The sequence below is a fragment of the Corythoichthys intestinalis genome, chromosome 13 (assembly GCF_030265065.1).
Source record: "Corythoichthys intestinalis isolate RoL2023-P3 chromosome 13, ASM3026506v1, whole genome shotgun sequence".
Taxonomy (NCBI): Eukaryota; Metazoa; Chordata; class Actinopteri; order Syngnathiformes; family Syngnathidae; genus Corythoichthys; species Corythoichthys intestinalis.
In genome coordinates, this window is record NC_080407.1 from 8867628 (window position 1) to 8879723 (window position 12096).

General features: G+C 41.8%; 1 protein-coding gene across 1 annotated transcript; it reads left to right on the forward strand.

Annotated features, from left to right (window-relative positions):
- Nucleotides 1-92: 92 nt before the first annotated feature.
- LOC130928819 (ankyrin repeat and SOCS box protein 13-like) lies at nt 93-8890 on the forward strand. The gene is made up of 6 exons (XM_057855582.1): nt 93-257; nt 640-827; nt 1335-1491; nt 6171-6305; nt 8111-8302; nt 8405-8890. Exons 1-6 carry the CDS (start codon nt 209-211, stop codon nt 8530-8532), a joined length of 849 nt encoding a protein of 282 aa, XP_057711565.1. The 5' UTR covers nt 93-208; the 3' UTR covers nt 8533-8890.
- The last annotated feature ends 3206 nt before the right edge of the window (nt 8891-12096 follow it).

Here is a 12096-nt window from a genome sequence, read left to right on the forward strand (position 1 = left end):
AGAAACTAGTGGTTTTCATACATAAATTTACCATAGCGTGTACATGCACTCTTTACCCCAACCTGTAAGGGGCGCTCGTGCATATATACTGCCAGCTGTAAAAAGCAACGAGGAAAAAGACCGCACATGTGTCATGTGAACACTGCGCGCGTCTCGTTTACAAACAACGTTGGTCTATTTTCGGAGTGTTTCGCAGCTGAGTCACAGAATGGAGTTTAAAAACACAAAAATATATTATTTCGGAGATATCAATGACGGTGCGTATGAAAATAATTTTTGCGTGGTTGAGCGACATTGTATGTGTCAACGAGGGGGCTAAGGTGCTTAGCTTTTATGTTTAAGGCAACACAGATGTTGCTAAGATTTCATTTTAGCTTAGTTTTATTTCTTAGTTTGTAGGAATTAAGCAACAAATACACTGTAAAAAAACAATGGAATACTGAAAACAACTGTCATCCTCATTAGTGCAATTAAGTCATAAGCTGCCATTGACTGTAATAAACGTCCAGTCCATTTTGACTTGGACTGGCTGCCTGGCAGCGAATTGTACATTATCTGCAAGAAGTTAAGAAACAAGTCATATTTTTTGAGAAGAAATAAACAGTATATTTGTGATGTATTCGTATTTTATCTTGGCAGGCTGCTGGTCCGAGAGAACCGAGGTCCACATGGCAGCGTCGATGGGTCGGGCTTCACATCTGCAGCACCTCATTGCATGTGGTGTGTCTGTGAACATTGTGGCCTTGGACTCGTTGACACCCCTGCACGAGGCCTGCATGCATGGGCAGGTCCAGTGTGTAGAGTTGCTGCTGGATGCTGGAGCACTGGTGAGAAAATCCACCTGACCAACTGCAGCAACCCCCAGATCATAACACTGCCCCCACAGGCTTGTATAATACTCGGCATCACGTCATCTGACTCACTTCTTACCCTGATGCACCCATCACTCTGCAACAGGACACCAAATCTGGGCTCATCAGACCACAGTCCTCACTCCTAAACCTTTTACTCTCCAAACTGTGACCTGATTGAAACTCTCCTTCAAACACACACATTTTGAATGTAGCCAGAAGTGTTTATACAGTATAACGTAGCGAGCGGTCAAACCGTGCGGCAAAATCTAAAGCACTCCCTGAAGCAATCACGTGGTACAGCTGGGCAGCGAGGCTTCGGACATCATCGTTTTTCGAACCTCTCCTAAATGAAGCGAGCCTCTGTATGCGCTTCGAGGGAACGTCCCTTCATTACTTGACACACGTTTTGAAGGCTCGGCGCTCATCGTTACATCACTAATGATAACGGTGTCTATTCTAATGTCCTTTGATGCATTTAAGGTGGATGTGAGAAATGACGACGGCAACACTCCACTTTGTGATGCCTGTGCTGTGGGCAGTTTGGCTTGTGTGAAGCTCTTGCTGGAACGAGGTGCCAAGGTCAACCCTCCTCCGACCTCTCGTACTGCCTCACCACTTCACTTGGCCTGTATGAGCGGTAAGTGCTTTCCTTGCAAATGTACTACTTTAGACCTCAAACTGACTTTAGCATTCTGGTTGAAAAGATGGTCTCTCAAACTGATGGTTTACAACTTTTATTTCCAACCTTCATGATGCAAACAAATAAAATAACACAATTAGCAATTGACAGTAACTTTTACCATAGACTTCATAACCTATAAGTTTTTGCCCAAAATACCAACTTATTTTTCTTTTATTTACTGCATGTTTTCAACAGCTAATAAATCACTCAATTTTCACATCAGAAACTTAATACTTGAGGAAAGCATGCAGAATCAATTATAATATATAATGGATTACTAATAAATTCGATATACTTTTTATAGAATAGAATAGCCCTTTATTGTCATTATACAGTTGTACAATGAAATAATATGGAGCATTACCCTTTGCAGTGCATGATAAGTTAAAATCTCAAAAGTGACTTGCAAGTATGATATATAAAACAGATATAAAAGGCGTATGAGATAGCCCTATATTCAGGCAGTGCAAATAAAGTGAAGTAGCAGCAGTTTGACAGTTATGCCTTTGAATATTGCAGGTGAGTATGTATTGTAAAGATACACAATAATATCTGTCACCGATAATTATTGGCCGATAATGGCAATTATGACGTCACACAGATAATCCAGATAATAAAAAAATTAACCGATATTGCAATCCGATAATTATATACTTCATTTATCCTCCAAATGTGCGCAACTGAAGAATTCAGCACGCCGCCTCCTCAACCCCTCCCCTCTCTGAAGCCCCTGAGGGAGGAGGGGTTGAGGAGCCGGAGTTACACGACAAGAAGCAGTTGAAAATTATGGCGGCTGTCACTAAAAAAACGACGCTCTCGCCATCTGCGAAACATGTACCGTAGAAGTTCCACGAGGCAGACAGAAAGCGTCCTCATTCAAAACCACTAACCCAGGAGCCATTTAAAACTGCATCACAAAGATTTTTGGAATGAATACGAGGCTGCTGCTAGCGGGAATGCTAAAGCTATTGTAAACACTAAGTTAAACTACAGGGCTCGTGACGATACAGAGTCGGGCTGTTTGGGAATGCAGCCCAAGGCGGGTGGTAAATTCGCATCTAAGGCTTAACACCGGCACGACTGGAGACCGATAAACGGCAAGTAGCCATCTTCCGACGGAGCCCGCCGCTCTGGCCGGTCCGGCAGGGCGCTGCCGCCTCGCCGTAGGCGGGACGAGCCGAGCCCGATTCCCCGGCTTCGGGACCTCCGGCGAACACTCCGGTTTCTCGAGCGTTCCCCCATGGCGTGCGAGCAGAGCCAGGACCCGAACACGCCGCGGCGAACCAGTCGGGGCGGGCGGATTATCCGGTACGAACGTAGTTGCCACCGAGACGAGACACGGTTTGCTTATCATGACGGCACAGTGGTTAGATGATAATTTAAACATGGAGAAAACGAAGTCAGCCAGTCAATAATGCATTCAGTATGTAAAATGACGAGCGGTCAGATGACTTTGTAACGCTGCCTTTATTTTCGGCTTAACAAAACTCAGGCACAAAACAACACGCACGCGGATGCGAGCTCCAACTCCGTCCAAATAGTCCTGCCGTGTATCAGTTTAGCTGCTGTAAAGCAAATGTCGTGAAAGCCGCAAATGTAAACAAAGCGCTGCAGAATGGGTACATGACATCTCGCTCTTTTGAGGTAATCATTTTCACAGTGTGCAACAAAGCATATAACATTAGCAATCACTTTTCAAATTATTTAACTTATTTCTCTGATCAATTACAGTCACAGTAGATAATCAAATTCTTAAATCAACATTCTGTAGCCACAAATATTATTCAAAATCTTTCCTTCTCCCAAGTTTTTTTTTTTTTTTTTTTTTTAGGATTAAGTATAATAATGTATTGCTTAAAACAAGGCGGTTAAGATTATTTTCAGCTAGCTATTTTTCTTTGAAGAAATCTGAGAGAAATACACTTGAAGCAATGGCAGATAATTTCACTTATTGCCAATAGATTTACACTTAAAACTGACTAGTTTTAAGGAGGTGTGTTTTGCAGTGTATTAATGTTATATATGTTAGTAATGGCTTACTTTTAAAGGCATTTTTGTGCAACTTAGGTATTTACTCTGTAAGTAATTGTTGCCAAAAGTTTACCATTACACAATGTCAGACAATCTGTCATTATTTAGATGTTTGAATTGACGACTTGTTCATATTTTATGTTGAAAAAAAGAGCAATAAATTATATTTTTGCACAGTAATATTTTCTTTTGTGTATACTTTAAAATTTTACATAAATCTTTTAATAGAATTATCGGCTTGACATTATCGGTTATCGGTTGGAATGAGGAGGAAATTATCGGTTATCGGTATCGGTAGAAAAATGTATTATCGTGCATCACTAATGTATTGCACATAGAATATTGCATATAAATGAATATTGGACTATGCCTTGGAGCATTTCCCTTTGCAGTGCTTGATAAATTAAAATCTCAAAAGTGACTTGCAAGTATAACATTAAAATTAACAAATATAAAATATGATGAGATAGCCCTTTATAGATAGGGACGTAAAACAGTCTCGATTGTTGGTTAAAAGCAAAACAAAACCGTGCAGGTGTTATTTATTTTACGTAAACATGGCGAATGTGCGGCTCGTCTTTAGGTTCATTGTTGACGCCGCCTTACCACAAGTTCACAGCAAAGAGCTTTGCTTAAATCCCTGAATTCTTTATAGGTATGGACGTAAAATAGTCTCGATTCTTGGTTAAAAGCAAAAAAAAAAATTTTTAAATGGCCCGTTTGAATTTACTTAAATCTGCTGAAGAATGATGCTAGTCTGTTAACTCTTTGTTATGATAAGGGGGCTGCCACAATGGCTTTTTCCGTTCAAAATGTTTGTGAATAAATGCTTAAATCACTGAATTCTTTATAGGTATGGACATAAAACAGTCTCGACTCTTTGTTAAAAGAGCAAAAAAACAGGCAGTTACGCATCTATTGTACGTATATATGTCGAAGAATGACACCAATGCCGTAGCGGTTCCCATTCTCCCATTGATTTTTTTCCCGCAACGTTTCGAAATGCATGCATGGTACCGAAAATATAATATTTACCTTGAATCCTCGAACAAATCACTCCGGAGACAGTCCTTCCTGTTTGTATACGGTACAGCTTTCGTAGTTTTTCAAAAATCCAAGCTTAAATCTGACATAAGTGTGTGCCGTCTTCGGCTATTACTAAATGAAGCTCGGCCCCCTAAGATAAGGTGTGGCGCAAAGAATGACAAAGTGTCAGGTCAATAGGAATTATGAAGTCTATCTTTTTTACCTTATTCCTTTTTAACCTTATTTAAATATCACAATAAATTGCCTTGACCTTAAAATATTACATTATCCTTGACAAGCTCTCCTTTGAGTGCAAATACTGTATGTATAGATATTTACGACCTTTTAACCTCACATAGTATTTTTATTAGTGCTGTCAAACGATTAAAAATTTAATCTCGTTAATTATATATCAACTGTGTGATTAATCATGATTAATCACATTTCCCTCGGGATGAATAAAGTTGCTCTTCAGGAAAAAAAATTAGGAAAATACTATAATTGACTTAAAATGTGTTTTAAGATGAAATGTATGATGTGTGAATGAATTAATACTTGACCAAATAGTTTTAAAATTTTATTTAACAACTCAGCTTGTATAAAATAAAAAATAAAATGTCTGTATTATACAGCAAAGAGCTTTAACAGATTAAAGTGCCTCAGACTAACAATGTGGCTCAAGTACCGTTTGGCATATTACCCAAAATTAACTATCAATTTAAAGACCAGACAAGCACAATACAGTAACAATAGCTAGTGTTTCAAAAAATGTGTAAACAACTTGTCTGTTAAATTGAACATTTCACACAAATAAATGCAGCATTTGCAGTTTTACACTAAATGGCCTGAAAGCTGTGTGAGATATAAAAAAAATGAACTGTTAATTTTCACACACTTAACTGAAAAACATTACACTAAACTGTGTGTTTAGAAACACTGCTTAAGTTAGCCAGCCATACTCTATATTTTTTTAACCAACTGCTCAGGCAAACTAGCTTGTTGACATTTTCGGATAACAGAGTAGACCTTTTCCTTTGAACAATGTGCCCTGTCAAAGAAAACAGTCTCTCACAAGGAACAGTTGTGGCAGGTGTGACCAGATACTTTTTTTGCAAGTAATAAATATAATTAATTGCCTTCGTTTTATGGCTGGGTTGAAACAAAAGCGGTTGCGCGACGTCTGTAAACGGGATTTTACAGTGTAAAACGGACAAATTAAAAAAAGTTTGGGGGCTTAATGCGGCATGAGTCTGCTATAGCAGCATATAGACATATTGTTCTATCAAACCCAATAGTTGTTTTGGCTTAAAATACAGCAGCTTCTTTTAAAGAGGAGTGCAAGAGCAAAAACAGCTTTTTCAGCCTTGTCTGTGTTTTCGGGATTTACTCGTGAGTGTGTCGCCTTGCTTAGAGAAAAGACGCAAATTCATTCAAACTTGCCGTTTCGCCAAAGACTGCCATCCACCGCTCACTTTTGCTGAGAAGTCCGCTCCCACATACACGATGAATGGGTTGCCGCTGAACCCTTTACACTAGGCTGCCGCTAGTTTGAAACGGCCTTGAAACTCTCTTTGCAGGCAACTCGGAATGCGTAAAGCTCCTGATTGCTAAGGGTGCTTCACTGGAGGATTACGACCTTTACTGCGGGACCCCGCTGCATGTAGCCTGTAATGATCAACACACAAACTGTGTGAAAGAGTTGCTCAATGCAGGTGAGTTGTTTTCCATGTACAGTGGGGCAAATAAGTATTTAGCCAACCACTAATTGTGCAAGTTATCCCACTTGAAAATATTAGAGAGGCCTGTAATTCTCAACATGGGTAAACCTCAACCATGAGAGACAGAACGTGAAAAAAAGAAAATCACATTGTTTGATTTTTAAAGAATTTATTTGCAAATCATGGTGGACAATAAGTATTTGGTGAATACCAAAAGTTCATCTCAATACTTTGTTATGTACCCTTTGTTGGCAATAACGGAGGCCAAACGTTTTCTGTAACTCTTCATAAGCTTTTCACACACTGTTGCTGGTATTTTGGCCCATACCTCCATGCAGATGTCCTCTAGAGCAGTGATGTTTTGGGGCTGTCGTTGGGCAACACGGACTTTCAACTCCCTCCACAGATTTTCTATGGGGGTGAGATCTGGAGACTGGATAGGCCACTCCAGGACCTTGAGATGCTTCTCACAAAGCCACTCCTTTGTCGCCCTGGCTGTGTGTTTGGGATCATTGTCATGCTGATAGACCCAGCCACGTCTCATCTTCAATGCCCTTGCTGATGGAAGCAGATTTCCACTCAAAATCTCTTGATACATGGCCCCATTCATTCTTTACTTTACACAGATCAGTCGTCCTGGTCCCTTTGCAGAAAAACAGCCCCAAAGCATGATGTTTCCACCCCCATGCTTCACAGTGGGTATGGTGTTCTTCGGATGCAATTCAGTATTCTTTCTCCTCCAAACACGAGAACCTGTGTTTCTACCAAAAAGTTCTATTTTGGTTTCATCTGACCATAACACATTCTCCCAGTCCTCTTCTGGATCATCCAAATGCTCTCTAGCGAACCGCAGACAGGCCTGGACGTGTACTTTCTTCAGCAGGGGGACACGTCTGGCAGTGCAGGATTTGAGTCCCTTTGTTATTGTGGTCCCAGCTCTCTGTACGTCATTGACTAGGTCCCCCCGTGTGGCTCTGGGATTTTTGCTCACCGTTCTTGTTATCATTTTGATGCCACTGGGTGAGATCTTGCATGGACCCCAAACAGATCGAGGGAGATTATCAATGGTCTTGTATGTCTTCAGTTTTCTAATAATTGCTCCCACAGTTGATTTCTTTACACCAAGCGTTTTACTTATTGCAGATTTTAATCTTCCCAGCCTGGTGCAGGTCTACAATTTTGTCTCTGGTGTCCTTGGACAGCTCTTTAGTCTTGGCCATAGTGGAGTTTGGAGTGTGACTGACTGAGGTTGTGAACAGGTGTCTTTTATACCGATACTGAGTTAAAACAGGTGCCATTAATACAGGTAACGAGTGGAGCCTCGTTAGAAGAAGTTAGACCTCTTTGAAGGCCAGAAATCTTGCTTGTTTGTAGGTGACCAAATACGTATTTTCCACTCTAATTTGGAAATAAATTCTTTAAAAATCAAACAATGTGATTTTCTGTTTTTTTTTCTTCCACATTCTGTCTCTCGTGGTTGGGGTTTACCCATGTTGACAATTACAGGCCTCTCTAATCTTTTCAAGTAGGAGAACTTGCACAATTGGTGGTTGACTAAATACTTATTTGCCCCACTGTAACATTTGTATTAACAGCAGATTCAGAACTAGAGTCATGTAGCTGTTGCGCTAAACTCTTTTAAAATTAATGCAAAAATGTGGTTTGTTGAATCATTCAAGTGGAAAAAAAAAAGAACATTTAAACAATATCATTTTTAACCCTTATTTTACAAATAGTCTTTTTAAGAATGACAAATTTTATTTGAATTTTACCGATTTATCCCTGACCGTTTCTTTCAGGCGCCAACGTGAATGCAGTCCGGTTGCACCGCACCCCGCTCCATCTCGCTGCAAAAGGTGCGCAAGTGGAGATGATCGAGACCCTCATGGAGTTTGGCGCCAACATTTACGCCCGGGATAAACATGACAAGAAACCCATCGATTTCGCCACACCGGTCTCTCCAGTTGCCGCCTGCCTGCGGTCCTACGAAGGTGTCGCTTGCAGAATTATAAGAAAACACTGTAGTGGTATAAAGTTGCCAGAAGATGGCGCACCAGAATCATAGTAATGGTTTTGCCTCTTCTTTTTGGCAGCCAACCCTTTGAATCTACAACAACTCAGCAGATTAGCAGTGCGGCGACAACTGGGAACCAGAGCCCTGAAGGTTGTAGTCCAACTCAAGATACCAAAGCTGATTATCAGCTACCTCTGCTATCAGTGATTCGAAGCCTGAAGATGATCGTCTTAAGAAACTGGAAACTCGCAAAGAAACAAAGTGCTGAATGTATCCAGTAGTTGCATATAGTAGTTAGTTATGTCTGTATATTTTAGTTACCTTAATTTTTGTTTGTGATTATTTTACTCTTTGTTTGCTTTTGACGGCGATAGACGTCCAATCCGTTCGACTGATTAAAATGGGATGGATGTCAATCAACATCAATGGCGGCTAATGAGTAAGGGTAGAAATTGATTTTTTTCTAACCACCAGATTAAGCTATGTACATTTGCAAAATAAGTCTACTCAATACTGTTTCATATACACATAAAAACTGTTTACTCAAATTGTGTTTGATGGGGCACGAATTGGTGGGTTCCACACTTTTTTCTCTGGCGTGGCCTGAGTGTCGGTGGGTAAGCAGGGTGTCCTGCCCCAGGCTTAGCGGGCTGTAGCGGTCCCACGGTGTGCCATGTCAGTTGGGGGGGTTGCAGCGGTGGCTAGTGGGCCGGTTGGACGGGCATGTGGGGCGGTGTCGCCGCCCCTCCACCAACCTGATGGTCTGGGGGACCACCCTTGGTCCCGGGGGGTTGACAGTGGCGCCTCGCTGGAGCTGCAAGAGGATGGATGGCCCGCGCTGGCTCACCGCACCCCCACCCCTATTGGCCATGGAAAGGCCTGACCATGAGGTGGCCCCCGCGCAGCATTTCCTCTTGCCTGCAGGACTATCACACGCCTGATTCACGCATGACTGGGTGCAATTAGACACACTCAAGTAGAGAAACTATCGGTGCCAGGATAAGCAATCAGGCAGTATAGAATCGGATGTCGACATATCCACACTTACAAGTGATTCACATAATACTGGGTTCTTCACCTCACATTGCTGATTTGTGTACGCTCCACCCCACCTAATCACATCTCTTTCTGACCCCCCCCCCCCCCCCCCCCATCCTTTTTGTCCTTGATCATTAGCCCCCCCACATGGTGTCAACCGGAAATACAATTAGCTAACGATAGCACTACCATATTCATTGTTAGAGTAGGCGTTGACTCTATTGTTGTTGTTTGTTCTTCTCTTCTGTCCCTCCTTTTCTATTTTCCTTTCTGTCCCCCCATAACCCTTTCCTGCTCGCTACATTCTCGTAATAAACGAAACACAATGAATAAACACAATGGGAGTATATCATACTCTCGTGACATATTAAAGCTGTTATACCAATCGGACACTCAGATTCGCATTCTCGATGTCAAGCAGCTGAACAAGACCGGTTTAAATAAAAACATTGTGGATGAGGACTATACAGTGTATCACAAAAGTGAGTACACCCCTCGCATTTCTGCAGATATTTAGGTATACTCCTGACATGGGACAGCACTGACAAAATGACACTTTGACACAATGAAAAGCGGTCTGTGCAGCTTATATAATAGTTAAATTTCCCCCCCTTCAAAATAACTAAAATTACAGCCATTAACATCCAAACCCTTGGCAACAAAAGTGAATACACACCTTAGTGAAAGTTGTCAATATTAACATACAGTACAACATGTCAACTGTCAATATTTTGTGTGGCTACCACTATTATCCAGAACTGCCTTTACTCTCCTGGGCATGGAGTTGACCAGAGCTTCACAGGTTGCCACTGGAATTCTCTTACACTCCTCCATGACGACGTTGCGGAGCTGCCGGATATTTGAGACTTTGTGCACCTCCACCTTCCGCTTGCGGATCCCCCAAAGATGTTCTATTGGGTTGAAGTCTGGAGACATGCTTGGCCAGTCCATCACCTTTACCCTCAGCCTCTTCAGAAAAGCAGTGGTCATCTTGGAGGTCTGTTTGGGGTCATTGTCATGCTGGAACACTGCCATTCGACCCAGTTTCTGGAGGGAGGGGATCATGCTCCACCGCAGTATTTCACAGTACATGTTGGAGTTCGTTTCCCTCAATGGAATGTAACTCTCCAACACCTGCAGCACTCATGGAGCCCCAGACCATGACATTCCCACCACCATGCTTGACTGTAGGCATGACACATTTATCTTTGTACTCCTCACCTGGTCGCCGCCACACATGCTTGAGACCATCGGAACCAAACAAATTAATCTTCGTCTCATCACACCATAGGGCATGGTTTCAGTAATCCATGTGCTTTGTTGACATGTCTTCAGCAAACTGTTTGCAGGCTTTTTTATGTACCGTCTTCAGACGAGGCTTCCTCCAGGGGTGACAGCCATGCTCACCAATTTGATGTAGAGTGCGGTGTATGGTCTAAGCACTAACAGGCTGACCCCCCACCTCCTCAATCTCTGCAGCAATGCTAACAGCACTCCTGCGACAATCTTTCAAAGAAAGCATTTGGATGTGACGGTCAGCACTTGCGCTCAGCTTCTTTGGACGACCGACCCGAGGCCTGTTCTGAGTGGACCCTGCTCTTTTAAAACGCTGGATGATCTTAGCCACTGTGCTGCAGCTCAGTTTCAGGGTGTTGGCAATCTACTTGTAGCCTCGGCCATCTTTATGTAGCGCAACAATACGTCTTTTAAGCTCCTCAGGCATGGCTCAGTGGTAAAGTAGTTGTCCCCCAACCCAGAGGTTGTGGGTTCGATTCTTTGCCCTGATGAACTCGTCTAAGTGTCCTTGAGCAAGATACTGAACCCCACGTTGCTCCTGGTGCTTCGTCACCAGTAGTTGGATGGCGAGATAGTGTAAAGCCCTTTGAGCGCCTTGAAAGGTGGAAAAGCGCTATATAAGTGTAACACCATTTACCATTCTTTGCCATGTGGTGCCATGTTGGAACTTTCAGTGACCATTATGAGAGAGTCTGAGAGTTGCACTACAAATTTGAACACACCTGCTCCCTATGCACACCTGGACCTAGTAACACTAATGAGTCACATGACATTTTGGAGGGAAAATGACAAGTAGTACTCAATTTGGACATTTAGGGATGTAGTTTCTAAGGTGTGTACTCACTTTTGTTGCCAGGGGTTTAGATATGAGTGGCTATATTTTGAGGGTAAAATAAATGAACTCTATTATGCACACAGACTACTTTTCATTGTGTCAAAGTGTCATTTTGTCAGTGTTGTCCCATGAAAAGGTGGATTTAACATAGATTTGCCTTTGATCTCACCAGATTTTTCATGATGACATGGACAAAACACTGCATTTCACTTCTGCACTGCCTGACAGCCAGCTAAGAATGAATGCACTTCCATAAACCACAAGGCTTGGTCTTTTCTTGCTTTTATGGGAAGACACTCGTCTTAATATTGTGAAAGTACAACAGAAAAAATACACATATTCAATACTCAATATACAACAAACTGCACAATACACTTATATACACAACTATTATATGTATAGCATAGTACACTAGCTTGAGCTACTAAAGCATTGGCTGGCTTCTAAAACACAACTTATGAAGTTCTGTACATATGACCCTTCACCACAGAAGTAAACATATATTGCACATTCATATGTTATAATAAACATAAAATACTTACATATATTTCCGAGGTGGAAACGTAACAGAAAGCATTCACGACTGTCAATGCTACCGCTAG